The following is a 27,877-nucleotide window of genomic DNA, read 5'->3' on the forward strand; positions in this document are numbered from 1 at the left end:
AAGGTTGTGAATACTTATGTACATGTGATTTCTCAGTTTTTTTATTTTTGATAAATTTGCAAAAACCTCAAGTAAAATATTTTCACGTTGTCATTATGGGGTGTTGTGTGTAGAATTCTGAGGAAAAAAATGAATTTAATCCATTTTTGAATAAGGCCGTAACATAACAAAATGTGGAAAAAGTGATGCGCTGTTAATACTTTCCGGATGCACTGTAATTTGGCATATTTGAGATGTTTAAGGAAAACTGAATTACCTGAAATAGAAACTACACATTAATGGGTAGAACTTTCACACTGCATGAATGTGGCAACTGGGTATAGGGATCAAAACCCAGGGCATTAGAAATCAAAGGCAGCCATGCTAACCACCATGCCACTGTACGTTGTGACATCTAATGAAATTAAATTTACAATATGTACAAGCAGCAAACTGTCAGCATAAATCACAAATGTATAATGCTAATGTTTTAATGTGTTCACTGTAGTACTGGATTGATTTAACCTTATGTCTAAATCAAAACGACAACTGTGTAAATATGTACAATGTTTTTATTATCACATCAATGAAAACATGAGTGTTCCTGCACATGCAAAAATTCAAACAGGATAAATAATAAATACATTTTTTCCTTCTTCCAATTGTTCATGCAGTGAGACGCTATTACAAATGAGCATCAAACTCTCAAAATTACAGATGCTTTACTGACCTACATAACATCGGCCTAGTTGAATGAATGCTGCACTGCCTGCCACGAAAAACAGAGCACAAAAGCAAAGGAATGTAATAGCAAACAATAAGAATCCATTATGTTAAATTCAATGAGAAACATAAGTAATATGCCTTTGGGAAGAACAGACCAGCAGGCAAGTGCGCACTGATGTCACTGTGGGAATCAGCGTGCAGCAGTTGTGGCAAAGTTAAGCTGCAGTCTGCTGACATTAAAGAATAATTTTGTGCCACTGTCTAGCTGGGTGTGCTGGTGGTGTCTGTTCCATATGGCAAATTGTTTATATTTCCTCAATTTAATTTAATGAACTACCTCAGCTTTTTGTTGACAGTCGCAAAACTGCAGATAAGGAGAGGACATTGAACAAAGCAGGCAAAGATGAGTGAGAATTTCAAGAGTAATTAATAAGCCAATTATCTGTGTCTTTCTCTATTTGTCTGTCATTACTGTCAGTTAAGATAAGGTTCACTCTGTAATACCTTCCGGGACTTTAATAGTGCAAAGAAATAAGACCGGATTCATTTCATAATTACTGTTAATGGTTATGTGTTTGACATAAAGGATCAGAGAAAAACCCCAAGTAGATCAGTTAACAAAGTGATAGACAAGGAAGGGAAAGGGGATGTAAGACCACTGGGTTAGGGAAGCAGACTATCAAAACAGCTGATTGACAACTTGCTGCACGGGATTTACTCAGATTTAATTATTGAAATCACTTGAAACCATGAATCAGTCTTCAAGGTGATCAGGTCTACCATGTTGTTACAGGTTGTGTAACAGATCTGGAGGATACTATGACAGTCACATAAAGATCAAGTTCAAGTTGTCATGTGTGAGTAGTATAGTAACATTTTATTTGGTCTCATACAGGCTAATGACAATAGGACAATACCAACAAGAAACAAGGAATGGAACACTATACATTAAGTACGATGTCACATGATATTTCAGAAACAGGTACATTCATGAAGTTGTCAGCCACAGTAACTATTTAGAAGTCCTATGGTTAAATACCTGTTGCCAAATCTAGTATCATTTTCCAGATTGAGGTTGAGGTCAGAGGTCTTTAATAATGCTGTTCACCTAGACTCCTTTGTCATGCTTACCTGAAATGGATGACCAAATGAACACTAGGGTAAACTGATAAATCCTAGTATGTTTAGGTAGTTGCCTTATTCCATCTTATTCTAGAATTCTTACTCTTTTTGGAGACTCCTCATTCAAAAGTTGCCTATAACAAGTACAACAGTGACCAGACTTGCTCAAGACTGAGCAGTGCAATGTATGTTAGCTAGCAAGTCCCTTGCAAAAAAAGCAAGAGGACAAAATTTAATTAATGGAGAAAACAGAGTGGGTGCAATAAACAGAATAAATGTGCTGCAATATTTATCATTTGGCAATTCAATAAAAATGCCATAGATGGCAGATTCAGTTAATGAAAAGAAGCTCTACCTCACATTGAAGCACAAAAACAAAAAATTACATTCTTCAATTTTAATAAAGTGAAGAAAACAAAAAATAACAATAAAGCCCATAAATTACAATGTTCTTTTCCAGCATTCGTGTATGCAGAAGGTCATATTGGAATGTCAGTTGACTTCTCTCTGGTACTTTATTGTCACCTGTGCCAGTTAAACTGGCTCGCACTAAGCTGTCACTGGCTCTAGCATTGTTTCGATGTGAACCAGCAGCTTTCCAGGCATGATCATTTTCTCAATGATAGAACTAGCTATTTCCAGAACGAATCTTGTGCCAATGTGCCATCAATCCTGTTCTGTAATTAAACGGCTCAAACCTTAACCTGCATTTCTTAGCTGCTGTGAAGCCACATTTTTGCAGATGCCGTAAGCACCATATAAAAAATATAACTTTTGGGTTGAGTTTCCCTGTAAGTTTATTAAAGTTGTTTTTACAATTCACCTTCTCAAAAATAAAGTTGCAAATGGTTTCATACAGAAATATTACAGTCTCAAAATGCAGGCATCCACAATATGACATCTATAGATAAAAATAGTGTAGTGGGTATACCCTTTAACTACTGGGCTCCCATACCCCAGAATGATTTAACTAATAATATTATAGAAATCCTATCAAACTCAGCACTAAAAACTAAAAGAACACAGTTTAGTCCAGACAAGGTGGATCCTTATTTTTCTCTAGTTATTAAAGTGTCTTAAGGTGTTACAAAACATACATGCACTGGCAAATAACTTGTCAGTTAATTTGCCATGAGGTTCTAGGGCAAGGATTCCTGGTAGGGCAAATGTGAACTTACCCAGTGGTCTTGATTGCTGACCCAGGAAGTCCCATTTCAATGACACATTTAATTTTAAACACAAACCGCGAAGGGAGAAAGAAAAATTTTTTAGCCAGAGAATTGCCAGTTTTTGGATCTATGATTCATCCAGTACTCAAGACTGTAAATAACACTGCATAGACTGGAATCAAACAGAAGCACATTTCTGAGGACTACTGGAAGATTCTGAGGACATCTTGACAATTCTGAACTGAACATGCACTGCAACACTTTCACTTCAGGATCTCATAAGAAAGTCTATATAACTCTGATTTTTGGAAGCTGATCCTCAGTGCTACATTTCGCTGTAAAATCAATACATTTTTGGGACTTGGCATTTTGTTATAAATATGATTGGGATTCTTATTCTGTGTATATTTGTATAAAGCTTGCATGTTTGAGGCATCTCTGTAGTTGCTTTTATTACATTCTTTTCTTATTCTGTTTATTATAGATTTCAGTCAGGTTTAGTTTTTTTCCTTCACTGATTTTGCACATACATTATACTCAGTGTTATTTGCAGTTGGCCTGGATCCCTTAGCTAATAGTCTGCCCTTAAGACTGAAACAGACAATAGTCCTTTGGAAAACTTTGCCCATAGTAAGTGGTTTGCTACAAAATGTCTTCTCCACAAATGAAATTATCATCATTAATCTGTGGAATGAGGCAGTACAGTATACCTGAAACCACCTTGTGTATATACTGTGTATACCTTTTCCCAGTGATTTTGATCTTTGTCCATAATTCAGCAACATTCTGTTTCTTCATTACTAAACCTACTGAACACCAGTGGTGGCCGAAACCCATTTGGAGCCCTAGATGGGGTTGATGGATGTCACCACTTAATGTATTTCATGGGTAGTTGGTATAATTAGACTTCAATAACATGGAGGGTCACCTTCGGTGTCCGGAGCAAAAGCCCCTTCAATAGCGCAAACATAGCCTCTTTGTGTATACTTTTGTTCGGACCTTAAGGAGTGCATGCCCATTGATGAGTGTGTGCAATTTTACTTTCATAAATGGTATCCAGCGGGTAACGCTGCCCATTCAGCATCATCAGAGTTTGATAGCCCTTTTGGGGTATTTCCCCTTGAGTTTATTTTCATTATCTGCATAGCTTGACAACCTTGCATACTGAGGTTCTCCTTGGGATTCAATGGACATTATTATCATGCTTCTACCCCATTGGTGTCCGGAGCACTTTCATAAATGGCGCCCTTAAATGATGGTACCCTAGGCAGCTGCCTATGTCACCTAATGGATTGACCGGCTCTGCTGAACATGTTTAATCAATTTAAGGCATGTGGAAGCCAGAGCCTATCCAGCACAACTGAATGTAATGTGAAAACCAATCCTGCAAAGGCATCCACTGTTAGTAACATGCTTTCAGATGAATTGATGACAGTGAACTGTGTAAGTGTAGGTGAGTCTGTGGGCTCCCCCTCATAGCAGCTGTATTCACTCCCATGTGTAATCCTGTCTTTTAGACATTGATAGTGGCTTTTGGCTACCCTTTGACCTCAAATGGCATATTGTGTTTGAAAATTTATGGATGAATTAAAGGATGCTTTGTATTTATTTATGATGGTTTTATTAATGTCTAGAGCATACACAATGAAAGAAACAATCGCTAAGTAATACTGGAAGATAAAGACTAGTTAAGTTGTCTAATAATGTGAAAAAACAAGATGCCACTATATCAATAGCATATGTTGAAAACAGCACACCAAAAAAAAAAATACTACAGTAATTGTATAAGTACATAATTTGTATAATAACTTTTGACTTTTAAAAACATACTAGGGGACCACGCCCCCTGCTTGCTTTGCTCACCCAACCCCGGGTTTGGTTTACTGCATAACCAACTTAAAGAAATTTCATTTTCATGGGAATTGTTACATATGCATTATTTTCCCTTTTACTTTTAAACTTTTTTAAAAACAATATTTGTCATTTATTTCCTGCCCCGGGCGTGGTTAAATCTCTTTCTCACGGGACGTATAGCGCTGCTTGCAGTGTGAAGGGGGGATGAACCCATGCAAAAGAGATGTGGTCGGTTCAGCTGCTGTCTTGCTGCTGCTGCTGGGGAGCTGCCTGTTCTGCTTGTTGCGCTTTGCATCAATCATTTAAAAGCCTGTACAGCAGCAGTCCTTTTGCCACTTGGCGTCACTTCTGCTAGCGTTGTAAAGGCTGGGGGTGTGGGGTGGGGTGGGGTGGTTTTGGGGAGGGGGAGGCCTAAAAGCATGCAAAGGAGATGAACTCGGATCATCTGCTGGCTTCCTGCAGCTGCTGCTGGTGAGCTGCATGTTCTGCTTAACGTTGTTTTAAGAGCTGGGAACACATGCAATGTGTCTGCCAAAAGCATTCCAACAACTGCTAGGTTAGATGTCCGTGAACTTGTTTTAAATTGCTTGTAAGTAGGGTGTGATGTGCAAAAATCACCATCTCACGGGTTTTGCTTCCTAAGGTTGTAATGTCTTTTCTTGCATGTCATCAAAGTGTCTCTCTGAGATGATCAGGTCTCGATCGCTTTGCTCAAGCACTGCAGAGGTGTGCTACGCTCCTGCTCGCGCTGTGTAGGGGTGGAACTGAACGTACACTAAGGAGAAGCGGACAGATCAGCTACTGGCTTTGTGCTGTTGCTTCTGAGGTGTGTGTTCTGCTTGTCACACTGCGCATCGATCATTTAAAAGCCTGTACAGCAGCTGTCCTTTTGTAAAACTGCCTTGTCTCGCCTTAAAGTGTCTCTCGCGGGACGTCAAATTGTCTTCCAAGAAGATCACGTCTCATCTCCCTGGTCTCCCTACCAAGATTTTTTTCAAAATAGAGAGAAATAAATATACATGCTGCATCAGGAACAAGCTTATGACCACGATGAGGTTGTCCTTACCGACGTTCTGGGAGAATTGGAACACGCCATCCCTTGATTAGACTGAGCCTAGAATCAGAAAGTTCAATTTGAAGAGGTAACTTGGGAAACCACACAGTGAGCTCAAGTGGGGCACTCAGATGTTCATAGACGAACACGACTCTTGCACTCATAGAGCCTCGGGATTCCTTGCCATTCACAAAAACGTAGTCACAGCCTGTGGAGACCTGGGAAGAAAAAGAAGAACACAATCTAGCATTAAGGAAAAATATTCTAGTTTGGGTTATTGGAGGATAGTAGGGTAATGTTCATGGAAATTCCAGTAGTAAAAAGGCCATGCACTGACTGGCACAGATGATTGTAATACATGTAGATGTACTGATAGGGCAAACTGTCTGGTGGCTCCCTATGAACAGTGCCAGTGCTAGGTTATTTTGCACCATAGGCTAAGCCTATTAGTGTTTCAACCGACTGTTCGGTAGCTAACCTGTGTGGCTGGACTCACCCCATCCTTTATGATCTTCACCCTAGGTGGTACCAGCCCTGCCTATGAACTTCTCTAAATCAGTTGCAAAGGTCCTCTGCTTTACAGGAAAACACTAGCAGGAAACACGGGACAGTCAGCTTTAGTTAGGGTGCTTTTAAGAGTAGAGGATGGGAAGTGCAGAAGATAAATAAATGTGGTATTTATCCACTTGAGTTGCCTAGTAAATACCTGTCTACAATACATTCATCTGGATACACTTTTTCCTTTGCTGATTTTCAGGCTGCCTGTGTCTTTGCTAACACCATTGGCACAAATTAAAAAATAGCCTTGAATAGAAACCTAGTCCATGATTCTGGTGGCTGCATGCTATTTCGCTGTCTGTGTCAGGTTTTTTTCTCCAGTCGCTGTCTTACGAAGTACAGGTTGATTTACTAGTGTGGGATCTTGAACTAACTCCCCCACACTGAAATAATTAAGAGCTGCCAGCTAAATTAACAAACATATGGAGGAAACCTGAATCTTGAGAGAAACCTCACACAGCAGGCCAGGAATAAAACCCAATTTACCAGAGTCACAGTATGAAGAAGAAGCACTAACCACTGTGACAACATGCCATCCAAGGAAATCCATAAATAAAAATGGGGAAAATGCCTGTAGTGTCACATAGTTGTTTAATACAATACAGAAACAAATAACGCTCCAATTGGCCATCTGGAAAATTCTTATAAATCTTGTGCCTTTTAATAGTAAATTATGCAAGAGTAAGTGATAGCCAATTCAGCAGAGGTAATATTGAAGATTTATTTGCCGCTTCCCTTTGTCTGTTGTATTAATCAAGCCGCTCAGTTTCAAAGCAGAAGCTCTTTGTTTTGTTATTCTGCAGACTTGCTGCTAAGAAATCTTAATTTTTATGTTTCAGCATGTCTCTACTGTACACTAATTGATCAACCACAACATGATATCCTGATAGTGCTACTGCCATACTTTATGATAAATATTCTTAGGAGGGGCATGGTGAGTGACGTTATTGCAGGGGATTCATGACTCTAAAGACATGGGTTTGATTCCCAGTCTGGTCACTCTCTGGAGTCCACATGTTCCTTCTTTGTTTGTGTTGGTTTTCCTACAGTCACCCCTTAAGAAGTGCAGAGTTGACTAACTGGCACTACACTGTCCAGGATAGGTTCTTGCTTTGTACCCTGAGAATAGACTATGGCTCTCTATGACCCTAAATTAGATTTTACAGAAATAGAAATGGATAGATAGCTAGATGGATAAGAACAAGCCAAACATCATGGCTTCTCCTAGCTACCTTGGAGGTATATTGTGGTTTTCTATCCAAGTTATTTGCCTGTAACAAAAATCCTTGCTTAATTAAGCCTATTTTCATTGGCTATAGATCTATTAAGCCTAACTGTTCTTTAATCCCCAACAATGTGTTTTGTGCAATGTAGCAAAAAATGCAGTGCATGGTAAATAAGCCAATTAGTAAACCAAGCCATCAAGTTGAAGTGAATGATCAATTGGCTTTTGTTCAAAATCTTTATGTTCTTTTTCAGTTTGTTTAATACACATCAGTTCTTTGGAAAATTCCTTCCCTGCAACTTGAGACTTGCACAGGAGCATTTACATTTTTAACCTTTGACTTTAAGAAACAAATCAGCTTTAGGTAAGGCAGCCAAACCATAACAAGCAGGTCAATTAAATGATACAGAAAATTGAATAAAGAGAACAAATAAGACTCCAAGGTACAGAAGATGATGACAGCAATAAACATCTTTCCAATTTCATCTGAAAATTAAGCACACATGCGGAACTGGCAAAGCAATTTTTGAACCTCATTTTCATCAACTAAGCAAAGTACTGAAGCAATTAAAAAGGCAAATAAAATGTTAGGTTATATCATAAAAACCATTAAATTTAAGTCAAGGGAAGTTACACTCAAAACAATATAATGCACTAGTAAAACTGCATCTGGTGCAATGTGTGCAGTTCTCTTCACCTCAGTACAAGAAAGATATAGCACCACTTCAAGCTGTGCATCCCAGGACTTAAGGACATGAACTACTGTGACAGACTTCCAGAAACCAGAAAGCACTTCTTTTATGCATAGAGCTGTGGCACTCTAGAACAAATTACCAAGACATGTACAGTAGATGAAGCAGAAACCTTGACAACCTTTAAGAAGTATCTGGATGAGATACTGGGACAGTTTAGTTACTAGCTAAACAAATAGTCTTGATGAACTGAATGGTCTCCTCTTATTTATCAAATTACTTATGTTCTTATATCCCATTCTGCAGTAAGTTCATTTGACTCATGTCTCTTAATTACATTATGATTTTCTTGGGCCTCATGTCCTTACAGAATGAGTATCACAACATCATTCATGAGCTAATGTGATCATTTTGCATTCAGTATTCAGCAGCTTCTTGTCATATTTTGGTTGAGAGGAAAACATTTGTGAGTCATTGCTGAAATGGAAAATCTCAGCAAAGCAAGAAGTCTGGAGGCATTTAAAATGGATATGTTAGTCTCACAGCTCTCCGTTTTCATATTACTCTCGTACTGCAGCACTTGATTTGATTTCTCTGTATCTTTTTTATTCTTCAAATGTGCCAGCCCACTGCAGATGGCACTGCATCATTACTGGACTGGCACTACTACCAGGCATCATTGCCTAGAAATATCATCTAATTACTGTAATTCAGCCTCATATAAAAGTAGTTTTTATTTCACACAATTTTAAAATCAGACTAATATCAAATTATTTTTTTTTTTGCAAAATTTTAAATCATTTAATGAGAATAGCAAGAAGTATAAGGTACAAGAAAATTTTAATAGAATTTACAGTGTATTAACTGACCAAAATTGGGTAAGACAGATAAACGGTAAGATTAAGGATTAAAATTGGTTAGTAAAGGGCAAACAGAACATTCAGGAAAAGTGCACAACATGTGCTTCATCCTTATTGAGCGACTGTTTGTATTATCTGGCAGATACTCTATCACATATCTCTGATCTGCTTCTCACAACTGAGAGGACATGGCGGATGTTGGCCAACCAACCAACCACAAGAGTTACCTGGTAGTTAACCACCCAAATAATCAGATTGTGACTCAGACCTAAGAATATATACATGTTTTATTGAATCTGTGACTCCCTAAGGTTTCTTTTAGTGTAAATCCCCAATTTTCAATAAGGGTCCCTCAAAAAAGTGAACCCTGCAACTGAGAAGGCCTATATGCTGCTACTGTTTATATAAATTCAGTTTTAGTTTTTCCAGAACAGAGAATTCTTAAAATAAACAGAGATAGTGGTGCTTTCAGTTTAGCAGCTTGTATTCAAATGTACTTTTTCTCAAACTAAATTTCATGGACACTTCACGGTTCTTCTGCTTTAACAATCTGGCTACACTACCATCTTGGAATTATTTGATGTTTATTTATTTGATGTTAGCAAGCATATGCTTATGTTCCTCTAACAATGAATTAAATATTCTTTACTGTAAAAATAGAATATAAATATTAAACAGAGCAGTGCTGCAGAAAATCTAAATTTTTTAACTGATGACATTATAAGATGCAGTGAGCTGCATTATGACTTCCTAGGAAGCGAATCCTGACAAAGTTCACATTTTACACCATTTGCAATTTTAAAGCTGACATTGTTAATTTTCAGGGTTTTATGCAAGCTGTCTTTGGATGCTAATTACACTGGTTTACTTTTTTGTAGTCAGATCATGTTAGACTTTCTTTTCTGGCAGATATACAGTATACCTTGGTTTTGTTAGGAAACCATGCACTGCAGAAACTGGTCTACTTTGTGAGCATTTTTTTTTAATTTGGATTTTTCAGCTCTCTTTAAACTCTACCATTAACAAAGCATTCTAGGAATGAGTTTAGGAAAATAATTTAAGTCACTGTTCCATGTCTTTCTGTTGCATGTACAATCTTTTAATTTTTTACTCTGTTACAAGTTTTATTTCTTCCTTGATGTTTAATGTATTATCTGTGGGGTAGTCAGCAATTCCACTTCTTGTCAGTAGATGTCTCTGTAATATAGCATTGACATTCTCAAACCCTATTCACTGATGCTACATGATACTAATCTATTGAGAGATCTAAAAGATCTAAAGTCAAAATTGAAGTTGATCTCTTAAAGCAAATGGTTGAGGAGGTGCTTTTGAAGAAAAAACACATTTTGTGCAAGTAGAAAAATTATTTATAATAATTATGAAGTTGGTCTCCATTTGCAGTTAATTTCTGCCTTGCTGCCAATGGTGCTTGATAAGCCATAACCCCCACAACCCTTATCTGGATTAAGCAGGTTTTACAATGGATTGATAAAGGGCTGCACTGATGGATAAATTGGATTTGAATGTGAGTAATTTTCTGTTTCAGAAAATACATTGAGGAACCTTGTTGTTAATCACAGCACCAATGCACAATGAGCCTGAGTAGCAGTACCTTAATGATGTCATCATTGGTGGACTTGCACTGGACAAAAGAGGAGACGTCTGTGATGACGCCATTCATCTCTATGGCAACGACCCTCACAGGAATGGCAACAGTCTTTCCTGTCAGCACTGCTGTGTTGATGATTTCAATATCCTGCAGAAAGGCAAAGGCAAAAAAAAAGATGAGCTAGTAGGTGTTTTCTACCTTCACACAAACCTTATATCCATCCATTTTAATTTTTTTTTTTTATTTTATTCAAAGAAAATAACATTCCATACAATCAAGTCCAACTTATACAACAGAGACGATAACATTACATAAAATCAAGTCAAACTTAACAATACAGAATTCAACCCCAACTAGAGAGAAAGAAAAAAGAGCCAACAATAAGAGTAAATCCTTAAAAACAACAAAGAATGGAGAATGTCCTTTTTCCAGATATACAGTAAATGCTTATTCTAAACTGTTATTAATTCGATCTTGCCATATTTTTTAAAAAGTTTTGAACTAATTCTCTAAGCGAGAATAAAATTTTTTCTAATTTCAAATAGTATAGAACACCAGTAAGCCATTGACTTTTAACAGATAGGCTGGGATTCTTCCAAGTGAGCAATATTAGTCTACATAACAGAAGTGTGGTATAGACAATTACAGTTTGTTTCTCCATTTAAAGACCATCTGGGAGTACACCAAACACAAGCAGTAATGGGTTATGAGTACTTGTAACACCAAGGCCGTCTAAGAGGCATTCCAAGATTTTTGTCCAGAATGATGTTAATTTGATGTACCCCAAAGCATTTGGCCCAGTGAGGCCCCAAGATTGCAAGTCCTTGGGAATATGGCAGAAAAAAACCATAGAGAGAACTCCACACAGGCAATGATCTGGATCAAGATTCAATGAGGACATGGTGCTAACCAGTGGACCACCATTCTTCCCAAGACATTTTATTATTATACCTGCATAGATTTTCAAACCTACTTAATCCAATTCTGGGTTTTGAGGAGCTAGAGCCTATCTTGACAGAAATAGATGCAAGACAGAAGCCAACAACAGTACAGCAGTACAATTATATACAATTCTATTTACTTAAAGTTTTATATGCTATAAATAATTATTTTAATTAATTAGGTTTACTTATTAATTCCTTCCAGATTTGCATAATAAAGGTGACAGAGACCCTTATACATGAATTTAATTGCTGAAGACTATTTGTATGAAAATACTGAAGAAAGGGTACGAAGTAAAAACTTAACAAGAAAGTTAAGCTTTCCAGTGGCAATAAAATTATGATACAGCAAACAACGGTGAAGACACAACAGCATTGATCTGAGCTTGAATTACTGTCCCCTCCAATAAAGTGCACAATCGACCCATCTTCTCCAAGCATTACATATTGGAAGCCTTTGCAAAATGAAACTCTCTCAGGCTTTATTGAGGCCCTGAGAGAAGCCCTTGAAGCAACTGGCATGACTGGATTGATCCTTCAATTCAATAAGAAGAAATATCTGATAACAGAGAGCCAACTCCTGAGTAAAGCTGTCCCTGTTCCGAATTTGACAAGAGAACACTGAAGAATATGCTGCACCCAGGGCCGGATTTAGATGAAAAGAGGCCCTAGGCTATTCCACTTATGAGGCCCTTTCACCTCCCATTTTTAAGTTTGTTCAAATTGCTAACAATTTGAATGTAGGCCCCTCTTGATCTTGAGGCCCTAGGCTTAAGCCTAGTTAGCCTATAGGAAAATCCGGCCCTGGCTGCACCAGGATCAGATGTCCAGAGACTTGCCAGCTAGTCTCCTGTCATTCTGATCATCAGAATCTGATTTTTCTGTAATTGGTTTGTGAAAGTGATTTCAATCAAAGATGTAGCAATTTATAGTCAACTTAGTGTTCAGCGCTCACTAAGTCTGCTTTCTGATCTGGTCACAGTCTGGGTGGGGAGACTGAACATTGTCCTTACCCATACTGTACAGTATGCACATAAGGATTTCTAAAGGGATTCAGGCTTATTCTTTGGTGAAGAAGATAAACATATGATAGTTTATTTGATAACACTATGACCCCATACTGAATATTTGCATGAGTATGACCAACCACAGACTGGTTTTTGATATTGACTTTGGAGCTAAAGTTGCCAGGATATAAACTACTGCTTCCTTCTACCCGGTGTTTGTGGCTATGTCTGGCAAATTTAATGATGGCCCTCTCTGTACTTTGTCCATATTTACCCAGAATTTTAGAAGTTCAGCCAGAAAATAGAACCTTAGATCTGCTATATGTATTACTGCTTGTAATATTTGTAAGCATCCTGCTGGAACAATATAGTTTTCTCTGAAAATCAATAAAATATACTATTATCTATCAATCTATCAATCTATCTACACTGCCAGGCAAAAGTTTTAGAACACCAGAGTTTTTATGGAAACTCGCACAGTTTACAATCTTAATGTTTCATGAAATGAAGGGGTAGAAAAAATAAACAATGGAAAACAAATAAATCAAGGAATCATTAAGTGCACAAAACTATATTCAAATTTTTTGATTCATCAAAGTGTGACAGTGCGGGTGTGGCTCCTAGCTCCCTCTTCCCATTTCGGAGTCTCTTGAACCTGACACCGTCGCAAATGGTGGCAGTAATGGGATGAACTGGTAATGGGGACTGAGGAAAGGAAACAGCAAGTGGGATTGGTGCCAGACTTTTTAAAGAACCCACAGACCCAAGCCGGAGGAGGACATTTTTAAAGAACTGAGCATTAAAATGGACTGATTATTTATTGCATGTTTTAGTGTCTGTTTTTAAAGTTCTTAATCTTTTAATGTCCTGTTTTAACAAGTGGATCTTGGGTTTGTTTTAGTGCATTTATTGTTTTTAGTGCAATGTCAGGGCCAAGCCATGGACCTGGACTGCCAGTTGCACTGGGTTGGTAGAGGTATGGAGCCTCCCCATGCAACTGGTGGGTTAAGGGGGTTGGAGTATGATATAGCAGGTCCATGTCTCTGAACAAATGGACAGTATTTAAATAAATAATGGCTTAAGGGGGGTTTAGGGGGTGGGGCGTGGAAGTGTGGTGGGAGCAGTTCCTGGGAACGATGCAGCGTGGGCGCTTCTACACTTACAGGTGCATCTCAATAAATTATAATATTATCGAAAAGTTAATTTATTTCAGTAATTCAATTCAAAAAGTGAAACTCATATATTATATAGATTCATTACACACAGAGTGATATATTTCAACTGTTTATTTCTTTTCATTTTGCCAATTATGGTAAATGAAAATTCAAAATTCAGTATCTCAGAAAATTAGAATATTGAATAAGACCAACAAAAAGAAATGATTTTTAATATACAAATGTTGGCCCACTGAAAAGTATGTCCATGTATGCACTCTATACTTGGTCAGGGCTCCTTTTGCATGAATTACTGCATCAATGCAGCGTGGCATGGAGGCGATCAGCCTGTGGCACCACCGAGGTGTTATGGAAGTTGTAGTAAATCTCCCCCAAATTCTTGAATGGGCTGTGCTTCACAATCCTCTCAAGGCTGCAGTTATACTTGTTGCTTGTGCACCTTTTTCTGCCACATTTTTTCCTTTCACTCAACTTCCTATTAATATGCTTGGATACGGCACTCTGTCAACAGCCAGCTTCTTCAGCAATGACCTTTTTTGGCTTACCCTCCATGTGGAGGGTGTCAATGACTGTCTTCTGGACAACTGTCAAATCAGCCATCTTCCCCATGATTGTGTGGTCTACTGAACCAGACTGAGAAACCATTTAAAGGCTCAGGACACCTTTGCAGGTGTTTTGGGTTAATTAGCTGAGTGGAGTGTGACAATATAAGTCTACAATATTGAACTTTTTCACAATATTCTAATTTTCTGAGATACTAAATTTTGGGTTTTCATTAGCCATAAGCCATAATCAGCAAACTGAAAAGAAACAAACACTTGAAATATCTCACTCTGTGTGTAATGAATCTAAATAATATATGGGTTTCACTTTTGAATTGAATTACTGAAATAAATTAATTTTTCGATGTTATTCTAATTTCTTGAGATGCACCTGTAAGCGCAGAGGTGCCTATGGCCTTAACTGCTGCCGGCAGCTGCTAATTACCACATCTGTGCCATGTCCCCATATAGAAAGGAGAAGCATGAGTGCGGAAGGAGAGAAATAAAGAGGAAAAAAGAGTAAAAGGACAGAGTTTAAGCAGAGAAGGTGGCAGGAGGCTGTAAAAGCTGGTGTAGGAGTGAGCAAGTGAGCACGAGAGAGAGAGAGAGAGCACAGATCGCTGCTGAGAAAAGGCAGGTAGCTGGGAAGAGAGCCTAGGAAGACTGTTTGGCTGACACTCGAGGAAGATGGATTGGGTCGCTCCTGCTGGGCATTTTAGAGGAGCAGGAGTGACCATGACTATGGACGGTTCTCCGTGGAAGGCAGCGCAGTTGAATGTCAGCTGCACCTGCGGATTGGATGACTCCCCTGTTGTAAGGCCTGTATGGGAGAAGTAGGAGAGCTGCCAGTTAAAAGGAAAGAGAAATAGGTTTTTAAAAAGGGACTGCTTCCAGCCTGTTGATTTTTAACCTTGTTTTAATTGGTTGTATTTTTTGGCTTTTAACCTCCACTTTTCACCTTGTTTTTATGGATTATTTATTTATAGATGTTTATTTATTTGAATACTGTTTTGTTTTCTTTTTGTTAATAATAAAAGTATAGGACACTTTTACACCATCCTCTTAATTTGTCCTCATACTGTCAGCTCATTCAGTTACTTTGTTGATGGTGTCGGGTTCAAATCGCTCCCAAAACTGAAAGAGGAAGCATGTAGCAGGACCAGCACCATCACACAAAGTAGAAACCTTTTGCTGATATAACAGCTGAACTGTGGTAACCCTTTTGATTCAGAATGCCAGACACTCTTTTAAAATCGGCTCCTCTGCTTCCAGCAAAAGAACCCCAGAACATCACACTCCATGTTTGACAGTTAGTGTCACACACTGAGGAACCATCCTTTCACCAACTTGATGGCATACAAACACCTAGTGTGATATACAAAGTTTTCAAAGTTTGATCCATAGGTCTATAAGACTTTCTTCCAGTGTGCAGTAGTCCACAGCTGGTATTTCAAGGCCCTATTTTGTCCTTTAAAGAATGACTTTCTTACTGCCACTCGCCCTGTCAAATCTATCCCACAAAGTCATTTCATAGTAGAAACAGAGACTTCCTTTTTTCGTCTATTGTTAAGCTGTGCTTAAAGCTGTTCTGCTGTGAGGCTCCTGTGATCATGCAAGCTGGTGACCCTCAGAAACTTGTCTTCTAATTGGCTTGTGACTTTGGGCCTGTCAGAGTTTCTTCCAGGTTCCAATTGCCTTCAGATTGTGTAGGAACTGTACTCACTGGCACTATGATTTCTTTTGCAATATTCGTAAAGGTAACTTCTAAAGGTAACAATGCTCTGTCTCATTTCATTTGTTAATTGTTGTTTTTTTGCCATTATCACTGGAATTTACAACTTTCTACAGTGTAATATTTTGTAAAGTAGTACTTCAGAGGATGTAGTAACACAGTCTGCTTTATGACAGCCAGAGGGTTTTTAAGTAATCTACAGGAGTTGGGATGCCTGTGCAAATTGTTTGCTTGAAGTTACAAGGCTTAATTTACTTATATTGCTGCAGAACTTCTGTAGGTTGTAACCTATTAATTGTTCCCTGAAGAAGGCCCATTTTTAATATTCTGAAATTTCCTTTTTTGAGTTTTTGCTAACTTAAACTTTAAATGTAAACCTCTGGCAGTTTACTGCTTACCTTTTCACCATTTTAGGTCATTAACTGCATTTCAACTGATTACATTTGAAGAAAAACTGGAAAAGCTGACTTGTTCTAAAAAATTTGACTGGCTCCTATCTAAAACAGTATTTTCAGAAAATTTATTTACATCTGGTTTATTAAACTTAGATTGCTAGAAAACATTCAAACTAATAAGCACATTGGAAACTGCAGTCCTCTGCTGTCCTAAATTGGATAAAATAGGTCATAAAATGGATGGCTATATGAACCACATCACCTAACCCAATTCTACAGTTTTATCTAATTTTAAAAAGTATTCCTTGATTTGTTTATGTTTTTACCACTGTAGCTCAGTTTTCAATAATTTTATTCTGGCCTAGAATAACAACCATGTTTTGCAGTTCTGCCCCATCATTTCAGACAAATCAAGATTTGGTTTGATATTTTGCAGTGGAACACACCAGTGATTTAGCAGAGAATCAGTCAAGCATTACAGGTCAGTTGAACACCACCTTTCACATTTTTATGCTGAAAGATATGATAAAGACAAGAAACACTCAATGTGTTATCCTTTAAAAGTCTGTAATCCTTGAGCGTAATACATAATCAGAGCGATATTTAAAAAAATTGACAGACGTATAAAGAAATTCTGCCTTTGTAGCAAAAATGAACTAGAAACCACAAAACTGAAGGCACAAATCTTGCATATGACTCGCTGGCTGATCCCAAGCTTCCACTCAGACAATAAAGAGTTTTATTATGTATTCTTGTAATATGTGTTTGAATGGGTTTCATCCAAAAAGATGCTACAAAGAACAATCAAAAAAGGTTTGTGCAGTAAACACCAGTTACTCACAAGCAATATACAAACTTACCAGACATTTTAGAACTTTTTTAACCATTTTGAATTATTAAGAAGCCAAATAACAATGAATCACTATGTTAAAAAATAACAGTACTGTACTTGTATAGAAAACTATAGATCTGTCATCCTAAAATGTATTGTACTGTAGAAGAATATGCAAAATAAAAAAATGAATTATCAACCACTGCAAGGAACAATTCTGTATTAACAGACAGCTAGCATGGTTTCAGGTAGTTGCCAGAGAAGACACATCTCAAATGGGACATCATTATCTGCCCAGAATGCCCTACTATAACTGAGTAGGAATCTCCCAAGCAGACAGTGGTCAGCAGCAATATCTGCCTGTAGTATTCAGTTTTTTTAAGAGCCACTGTGGGATGGTGACTGACCCAGAAGTGCTTCCTGTAAGACTACATGGGCACCAAAAATTCCTCACTAAGTAGCTTTATAAGGGCATCCACTTTCTCAGTTAGATATCTTGGAGTTAGGAGAAGAGCAAAGGAAGGGGACACTGGGTGGTAGGACGGAACATGTTATCTTCAAGAAGTGAATGGTTAGCCCAAATGTGTTTAGAAGGACTTGGGTAGGGCATAAACTTTATTATGTTGTTCCTTCCATTTGTTCTCCCCCTTTGTTAATCTTATTTCTGTTTTACCAACCTGTTACTGGACTAAGCATATTTTTTTGGGTATGGGAATGGTACCAGACAGATCCTGTCTTGTCACATAGTAAGGCTACTATTTATAGTGTACAAGGCACCTTCTATGGCATGTTGGTACATTTGTTCGGCACTGCAGGTTTACAACTCCATCATCTTTCTGACTTTATGAGTTCAGCTCTTTGAGAACCTGTAATGGATTCAAAAAGAAATGAATAGACTAACAATCCATGCTCAGAGATGGAACAAAGCAAACGCCACTGGCAAGCAATACTTGGAAGCACAGTGTCTCGGGACTAGTTAACGTACTCCACACCAGGAGGGGCCTATAAACCTTTAAACTACTGTTTTTCCCTCTTGGCCTTCTTCACTATGTTTGAAAATTAAGGTTCAAAATCTGACTTCCTAGAATTAGACCTTTTAAACAGGGAGAGGTGAATTTCTACCTGAAAATATACCCAGACTTTTAATTCTGTGCTCAGGTAACACACAATTAACAGTTAAAATAATCTCAGTAAGCAGTGTGGAGAAATGCTGTGAAGTGACAAAAGGTCAGGAGGAATGACCAAAGATAATGTAACTGACCATCATCCTCTGATCCTTTGACTGGTTTCCTTGCTTTATGCTCACTCTCTAGATTTGGTGGTTTTGTGTAGAGTACAGTCAAACAGGCCGGCTTTCCCATGTTTAAGACTTTTCTGCTTCTTTTTATTGATCCATTTTCAGCAACTACACAATTTAACTTTAGGATAGTGGGGAGTTGTGGCTTATTTTGACAGCATTACGCTCACGGCACTAACCAACCCTTTAATCTGTCTATCCATCAGTCCCTCTGTCTTCTTATTCGTTTATCAACTACAGGGTCTAAATTGGCAGCAGGTGGATCTGTGGATGGGCCACCAGCCCACTGAAGAATATATAAACACACAGAGGGCCATGGGCCATTATCCCACTGAAGAATATATAAAAACACAGAGGGCCAATTGAACGTTGCCAATCAATCTAACCTGCACATCTTTACAATGTGGAAGGAAAACTGTGAAAACCTATGCAAACACAGGTATGAGATTCAAACTGACTGGGCTGAGATCTGAACCCAGGACTTCAGAACTGTCGAGGCCTTTTTCCCTTCATTTGTCATAATGTTAAAGCTCCATAGCAAACTCCCAGCAATACACTAGATGTTGTTCTGTTCATCTTCAAATGAAAGTCATGACAAAGCCATACCACTGTCTACTTTCTTTTTTCACCATATTTCTGGACTGTAAAAAATTAATTATGCCCAGCAGGCTACAAGTTTCAACAGAGACTTTAATAAAAGGGATTTCCTCCTCTGTGTGTTGGCTTATACAACTGACAGAAAGCACACAGGTAAAGTCGGAAAAAGGAAAAAAAGAAGAGCTGGAGGTCTTACATTGGCTCTACTTCAGGCAACATTTAAGACAAAGTGAAGCAATAACAAAATCACAATTTTAAAGGCTAAAGCTGGAGTTAAAGATGAGAAAAAGCTTGTAAAAATAATGAAGATAAAACATTTATGAAACAAATGGATAAACATTAGGAATAGCCAAATGTAGATGAGATGTGTTCTAAAAATAAGCACTTGGTAAGTGGACAAGAAGGTTTGATTTAAACTAAGCACTAAAGCAATCAGAGAAGCAGAAATTTAAGTGTCAACACAGGGAAGTATGAAGAGAAATGTCAGTATCACAGGAAGCATGGAAAGGTAATAATATAAGAAGATTTCCGTCCAACATATTCATTGACCTTTATTCATGGAAATCTTAAAAAAAACAATAATACCAGAATAAGATTTGAAGGTCCCACAATATAGTTGTCTACTAAGATATTTGGGTAACTTACTCCACATAACAATGTCTTTCTGAGTAAGGTAATACTTCCAAACATTTATGCAACATTTACCCTCCTTTCATCCTTGACTCAGTGTTCTGGATGTCTTCCACCACATTATATAGTACTTGTATATAGAAACCTGTTACATTATAACCTTTTACCTCCTGCACATCCAATGCATAATGTCACTTTGCACCTGTTTTTGCATATTTGCACTCATGTTGAACTTGGTACTTGAAAATAACCAGGTTACAGTTTCTGTCATAATGTAACATATTGTCAATCTCAACTGTTTAAGAATACGGCATTCTGACTTGATTTCTACCTCTTCGTCTTTTTCTAGTTCTAACTTTATTTAAAACTCTGTCTAGTTTAAATGCATATTGCACATTCTCTAGTTTAAAATGTGTCACTTATTTATTGTCTATTTCATATGCCTATTTATTCTATATTCTCTGTTATGCTGTTCTATGTTTGTCTGCACTGATAAACCTGGAGCCATGTCGTCTCGTCTCTCTATGTACCTGTACAGTGTATAGCAGAGATGACAATAAAGTTGACTTTGACTTTTGATAATTTAACACCTTCTAATCTCTCTTTTCTTAAACTAAAACAAATCAACTCCTTCAGTCCCACTTCATTGCTAATACCTTGCAGTCCCAGAATAAGTATAATTGCTTCTGGGCTTTTTCTATTGTTTTTACAATGTTTTTATAAAATGCAAAGCAAAACTTCATGCAATATTCTGAGTCAGGCCTCACAAGTGCACCATCTAGCTTAAGCAAAACCTCTCATGAATTACACATGATACAGTGAGCTATGCAATCCAACATCCTATCAAGCCTGCATTATCATTTCTATACCTTATGTGGATTAAACTACTAGGATTCCCACAGCCTTCAAGTTAAAGACTCCTCAAGGTGTAATTATATATATTTTAGCTTCCTATATGTAAAACTTTGTATTTATTTATATTAATCTTTATCTGCTACTAATCTGTCCAAGTCTGTCATCTTCGATGACTCTAGCAGATCTGCAAATCCATTTGAATTACTATCATCACCAATGTCATTCACTCTCAGTTACAATTTTTATCAAGATCAATTACGGTATATATGGCAAAAGAAAAACTGTCATCAGCACAGATCTTTGAGGAACACAACTTTTAATATCACCTAATTTGGCAAAACAAATTCTTGCACCATAACCCAATGCTTTTTTATTTTAATGGCTATGTCTTTGAATTTGTGTGTGTGCATCATCCAACATTGTGTGCTTTACTGAGCAGGATTTATTGAGGATCCCCATCATTCGGCTGCTGATGGTCAAGTTCTCTAAACCATCTTACCTGGGTGAAATTTTATTTGACCACCTAGTCTCATATATGCCTACCCACCAACACATTTCTGGCTAACCTACTACTACTACTACTACTAATAATAATAATAATTCTTTACATTTATATAGTACTTTTCATACCACTGAATAGTGTACACAGAGGCCCACTACATCCTTCTCCTTTACTCTCTAGTTAATTCCTTCCATTCCCTATACAATTTGCACTAGATACCATCTTGTGAAGTTGAGGCGCTGGATTGGGTTACATATCCTACTAGTGTAGTCTTCTGAAAGCAAACATTAATAGGTCACATTGTAAAGAACAATTTTAGCGTGAAATTTATCAATCAAAAATGTAAATGTTAATTTTAAGAGAATTTAAAGCAAGATTTTTTTAATCAGCTAATCCTCTCAAAGTGTATGTATCCCTTGTTAATGGTGCTTTCACAATACTTGAACTTCATTTCATGTTACTTAGTAATATAGTTTTTGACCTACTGTATGACTTTACTTGCAGTAAAGTATTTTTTAGATGCCTTTAAACCTTTATAACTTTTTGGGTTTTTTTGCCACTTGCTTCCCTGTGTGACTTTGTCTAATTTTGCTTTTAATATCTTGAGGTCCTATCCAAAATGTTTTGTGGTGAATTTAATCTGTTAATATTAGTCTGACTCTTATATTGCAAATTAATTAAAGACTTAAATGATGACTAGCCTCCATCATACCTATCTGATGCAATACTCTGAGGAACTTTTTACTCCCCTTTCTGCTTATGCACTAAACTGTCAATTAATGCATGAATTCACACCAGCTTCAGGCGATTTATATGATTTTCTTTATCACTATCTTTTGCTTCTTTCTAGCCTTCTGATTTCATATGCCATCACTTCTTTAGTTTAATCAAAGATGGATTACTTATACATCATCTGTTCAGCAGTCCTGAGTGTGTTCAGCTACTTTCTCTTTCACATTCAATGTTACTTCTGCACAATTGTAAAAACATCAGGAAACTCTCTAAAGTGAAAAATATACAAAAGGTGGGCACAACCCCTTAGAGGCAAACACTACAGACAGAAATAAACATTCTTCAGCAGGGAGCAAGGCTGATGCCACTACATTGCAGCACACTTTGTACTACACTACCATCCATCAGCAAAGCTTTCACCCTCTAATGAGAATACATCAGATGTGTTCAAACAAATTACAATAATATATTTTATATAGTACCTTTTGAGAGTGGCTTTTTCAAGGGTTGGTTTTCATTTTATTCTTTCATTTATCCCTAAGTCACTGTTGTGCTGCCTTTGCTCGGTGCTTAAGGTCATTTTCCTGTTGGAACTTGAATATTTGCCTTAGTCTAATGTCCAGAGTGCTCTGAAGCAGGTTTTCAAGGATTTAAGATTTCCAGCCATTCTTGGAAGTTTTCCATCACTCTCACTAGCATGTCAGGCGAAATACCTTCAATTTCTTCTTGAATAGCCTCCTTTAGTTGGTCCAAGTACCGAGGACGATGTTTGAAAACCTCCTGTTGCCCTTACTCTTTGAACCCACAGCAAAATCGTTTTCCGGTCTGGAACACTTTCATTAGCACGTAAACCGAACCGCGTGCGAAACACCCTCTGCATCGCAGCTACAGATTCGCCATTTTTGAAAAAAGCCTCCACTACAAAGCCTCGATGCTCACCCAACCACGGCATAGTGACGACTGAAAACTTAATTATGTACCGTACCTAACGGAACGGACCGCACCCCTCTACCTGCTTTTGGGACCTCACAGTGATTTTTCGAAATGTGGGATTTATTTCTGCTGCACCCTGTATATAGGATTTCTGAAAAAGTAACAAACAGAAAAGAAACTGTATCAGGGTTTGAACAGCAGACCTCTCAAACCAAAAAATAATTTTGGATTTCATTTTCAGAGCACCATAATGGTATGTGGAAATGTGCAGATAATTTAAAAAATATTTTTTATTTATTCTACATTGTCCCTTCTTCCTTAAAATGCAAACCTTACTTTTCTTATGCAAATCTTTCATGTTTATTTTCCATTCTAAAGATAGACTGAACGTGCCATGTACTGTATCAATAATGGTAATTACTGAGCTTTCAATTAGTAAGTTATCAAAAAATGTCAAACTTTTTTTCATATTACATCCCAATAGAAGAAGGCAAACTCAAAGTCAGCCAGGTTTCTGGTGAAGACAGTCAATTGACTGTCCGAATATTCACGACTTAAGAAGCAGCTGAGATCCTGCCCTCTCATAATCGTACTCCTAAAGGATCAGATACATAGACCAGAGTCCTATAGGAGGCTATTTTGGGTGCATGTATTATGAAAAATGTTGGATTGGTGTGATTCGTGACAAGATTGAAGTGAAATCAGACATCCTAATATGTTTCATGCATCCAAACTATCCTTCACAGTCTTCACACTGGACACCTAGGGACAATATTTGTTGGGTGGCATTACAGTGTGTCATTTCACTGCTTAGTGCACCTACAATGGTCAGTAGAAAGCAGTACCATCTTGATCTGAAAGACAAAGATGCCCTACACTCTGCACTTCAATTGAAAAAGAAATTAAATGGGTCACATTTCTGCTGCTCCAGTACCAAGATGTTAATATTTCATTATAACTAGTGTTTTATTTAATGATAAATCAAGCAGCTGTTGTTCACGTGTTGTGCTTAATGTGCCTTTGGTGATTTTTTTCCATTAACACCCAAAATAGTGATGAAGAACTTGATGATTATCATTACTGACAAATAGTGAACTTAACCCATGTTTAGAATAGAAAATAAAAATTAAAGATTCATATAAGAAAAGTAAGACTTGTTTTTTGAGAAAGAAGGGACCATGTAGGATACAGGATAAATAATTATAAAAATGTCTGGACATTCCCACAGTGCATGAAGCTGGTCCGGAAATGATTTTTTCACATGTGAGAGGTTTGCTGGTCAAACCCTGAGGCAGTTTCTTTATTGTTTATAACCTTTTGAAAGGCCCTATGTAGGTATCTAAACACAGAAAAAAACTGAACAGGCTGCATCAGTTAGAAGTATGCTTTCTGAAAGCCTAAACATTGCAAAGCCAAAGATGCAAAATATTTTTCTTCCATTTTTGAAGGTCTGCTGTTACCAAGTGGTGTCATCTGGACCAAACATTTCACTTTCGTTATGTGCTATACCTATAAAGGTACCAGTATACAAAATTTGAGCCTGCCAGGTTTAGTTCTTGTGATATGGTCTTGTGAAATTAATGAAAAAATAAAGCCATTTTAAACTTGAACTTCCCCCACCCTCACAAAATTGGCTGTATCTTGGAAAATATTGATCGTGCATCAAAATAATTTTACAGGGTGTCTCCTGGATAACATGGGTATACCTGGTAGTTTTTGCACAATTTTCTGAGACCGAAGCTGATTTCACACGGAGTGACACTTAGCGAAGCCTTCTCTGAGATTCTCAGTTTTATTTTCCCGACCCCATCATGTGACTTCTGCATAATAGGTGTTGCTTAGGAACAGCCACAGATAGGAGAGAACGCAGGAAAACAACATGTAAAAGGAGGAGCCAGGGGTGGGGCCAGAGCCCATTGCTGGCCTGAAATATCGACAAAGGAAAGCCTAGGGGTAGAGCAGCACCTTTTTGTTTAACAATACAGAAATACAGAAATCTGTTCAGCACAGATTGATGGAATTAGTCAGTGGCTTCCTGATTTATGCTGGCCAAGTTTCTGCAGGCCATTAATAACTGCTCTTTCTACTACTTAGAGTCATGCAGGTCTTGTCCTGTACTTGAAGCATCAGCAATCTTGTCTCCAAGGAGTGCAATTAAAAATTAACACTGCTGTTGTTTCTCCATTTCTTCTCTTGGAGGGCACTCCACTTTCTAGGACAGTTGTTTCTAAGAACAATCTTAGTGAGGATATAATTTCCACTTTCCCTCTTCCCTCTTCCACCCCCCTCCCTCGGCTTTCGTGATATTTTAAATATTTTTTGTGGTACAACTTGTCTTAATTGATTTGCATTCCTTTCACATGGAATCAATAATTTATTCTCCACATAGAATCCTTAGTCTTCCACTTTCTTTTTGAAAATGATCAAAGTTACTGTTACTGCACTGACCATGCTGTTGACATCAAGGGCTCCCTGTGATAGCTGTATATGTGAAAGGACATTTAGGCTGATAATGATACAATGTGCATAGTGCTAAAATACAGAAACACCCGAGCTCTGATTTATCTGCCAGAATATAAAAAGATGCAATTGGAGCAGGCCAGTCTGCCTGAAACCAACCAAACTGCCATTGAGTTAAACCTTAAAAATGCCCAAGGTGATACTTTTTACTATACTGCTTGCTAGTATGTTGTCTGAAAGGACAGTCACATGGTGGACTCACAGTGCTTACTTAACTGCTTGATATGGATGTGGTTATGTGGTACACAACAAGTACAAATTATGTACATGTATCTGTCTAGAGGTCCCAGTTCACTTGTCAGGCCTGTGCTATCTTCATGCAGATGACACCAACAAGCTACCGTACCTCAGATTTCCAAAGAGGTCCATAAGACCTCATGGGTGATCACCAAGAGTTTCAGCAGAGGCCTTGAATACAGATCTGGCTGACTTACATTTAGGAAGAGAATAGTACATCATGACATTTTCACACATCACTATAAACCCTGCATTTTGTTACTTGCTGCATTAACTTCTGCCAGTTTCTGCTATTGCATTCTCAAGACATAAGCAGTTGCTTGTGATGTCAAGCTTGGGTTAGCAAGCTTAACCACAAGCAGAAAGAAAACCCTGTTCAGCTTTTAAACGGGAGGTTGAGTATGGGTATCCTCTACCTATACTGTGTATCAATAGATGAATAGATGTACATAAATTTCTTATAGAAATGTCATCTTGACTTTCAGGTCTATTTTGTGTCCATGGGCAATGCTCAAGTGTTACTGTGCACTTAGCCACACAAATTCTACATTCTTCTGCACCAATTTTCATTGCAGGTATGGTATTTCTCCCACGTATGTTCAGGAGTTCTGCTAGCATCCACATAATTATCCAGTTTAACTATTAATTCTGTTGTTATGAATACTGAAGCATGCATTTACTACCATCCTAAAATTGGACATTAGAGCATGAAGCAAAGACTTAATCTTCAGCATTACCTTATCTGAACTTCCTTAATGCATTTAAATGTACTGTAGGGCATTGTAACAATAAATTGAATTGAGCTGAATCAAATTAAAGTATCAGTGAAGCAGAGCACAGACCGGCATCACTCTCCATACAGCTCACAAGCAAAATTCCATTGCACCAGTGTGTCAAGGGTACGGACAAAGAAGTTTAAAACTTTAGCTTTGTCTAATTATTATTATGATCTGATATCATTATTATGTGATTGAGCACTTATTTACAATAAAAAACAACAGAAGCTGTATGCCTTTATGACCAGAGAAGAATAGATTTGGTTTACAGTGGTTTTTAAGAGAGACAGCAATCATTCAAGATGTTTAGTGAGAGCACAGATAAAAATATTTTCTTTGCAGATGCTGATTTCCTTTACTACCAAAAGACATGCTCTGAAGTTGTCTAGTCTCTCCAGATCACCGCAGTGCGTACATGCGTGTGATTATGATGAAGTTTACCCAGCATCAGACCAGCATGCTATCTATATAATACTTGGGGAGTATACTATCACGTTTCATTCATACTGGTGTCAGGAGTGGGATTGGGCTCCAACCTTGGCCCCATCTATCAGTGCTTTTTGCTGTGCAACAGTCATCCAAGGCAGTCATGTGATATAGGGGCCAAGTGCTTTTCCTTAGCATTTTGCTTATTTGGTACTGTGAAGACCACTAGTGTAGTACTCCCAAGTACTTAATTTTTTTGCTGAATAGTTTATAAATATTTTCACTCATTTTGATTATTTTTTTTGCGGATTCTGCCTTTGTTTCGTGATTTTGATACCTTTCCCTGATTTTCATGCCTGCCTTCTTGTGGTGGCCTGTGCCTTTGACTCACCTGATGGATTGTAAAGATTATTAAAATATCTTTAATAATAACTTTTTTGCTGCAAATTCTGTCCTGTCCGCTTGTCCAGCTCTAAACTCAAAGCTGTGTTTGTGCTGCCAGCCCTATTTTTCCAGGGGGTCAGATTACCATGCAGGCCCGTGACTAAGCTTTTCTTCAGGAAGGCTGGTACTAGAGGGCTGTGCTGTACATACTCTGCTGGCATGTAGGCATGTCATCGTATGTTTATAGATATGAACCAACAGAAAGTGTTGAGTACTTTGAATGCTTGAGCTTAACCTCATCTCTGCACAAGAAGACAGAGAATTCAATGGTTAGAACATGTTCATCAAGAACACATAATGAGAGAAGAAGACCCCTTCTGGTCAAGCCACATCAGTGAAAATAAGTGGAGGTGTAAGTTAGTTTTCTGGCCTCCTCCCAACAACCTAGCAGGGGGTAAAACCTGGTTTAGCAGGGCCATAATGAAATTTAAAGGGTGCATAAACTCACTATTGTCA

General features: G+C 37.8%; 1 protein-coding gene across 1 annotated transcript in view; it reads right to left on the reverse strand.

The window, feature by feature from the left end:
- The window catches only part of tmem132e (transmembrane protein 132E), a 647,459-nt gene that overhangs the window by 39,844 nt on the left and 579,738 nt on the right, over positions 1 to 27,877 (reverse strand). Inside the window, exons 5-6 of the mRNA XM_039756648.1 lie at positions 10,852 to 10,995; positions 5,917 to 6,122 (exon numbers count right to left, since the gene is read on the reverse strand). Of these exons, the coding sequence (XP_039612582.1) occupies positions 5,917 to 6,122; positions 10,852 to 10,995 (350 nt within the window). The remainder of the gene's footprint in view (positions 1 to 5,916; positions 6,123 to 10,851; positions 10,996 to 27,877) is intronic.

The sequence above is a fragment of the Polypterus senegalus genome, chromosome 6, assembly GCF_016835505.1.
Source record: "Polypterus senegalus isolate Bchr_013 chromosome 6, ASM1683550v1, whole genome shotgun sequence".
In the NCBI taxonomy this organism is placed as follows: domain Eukaryota; kingdom Metazoa; phylum Chordata; class Cladistia; order Polypteriformes; family Polypteridae; genus Polypterus; species Polypterus senegalus.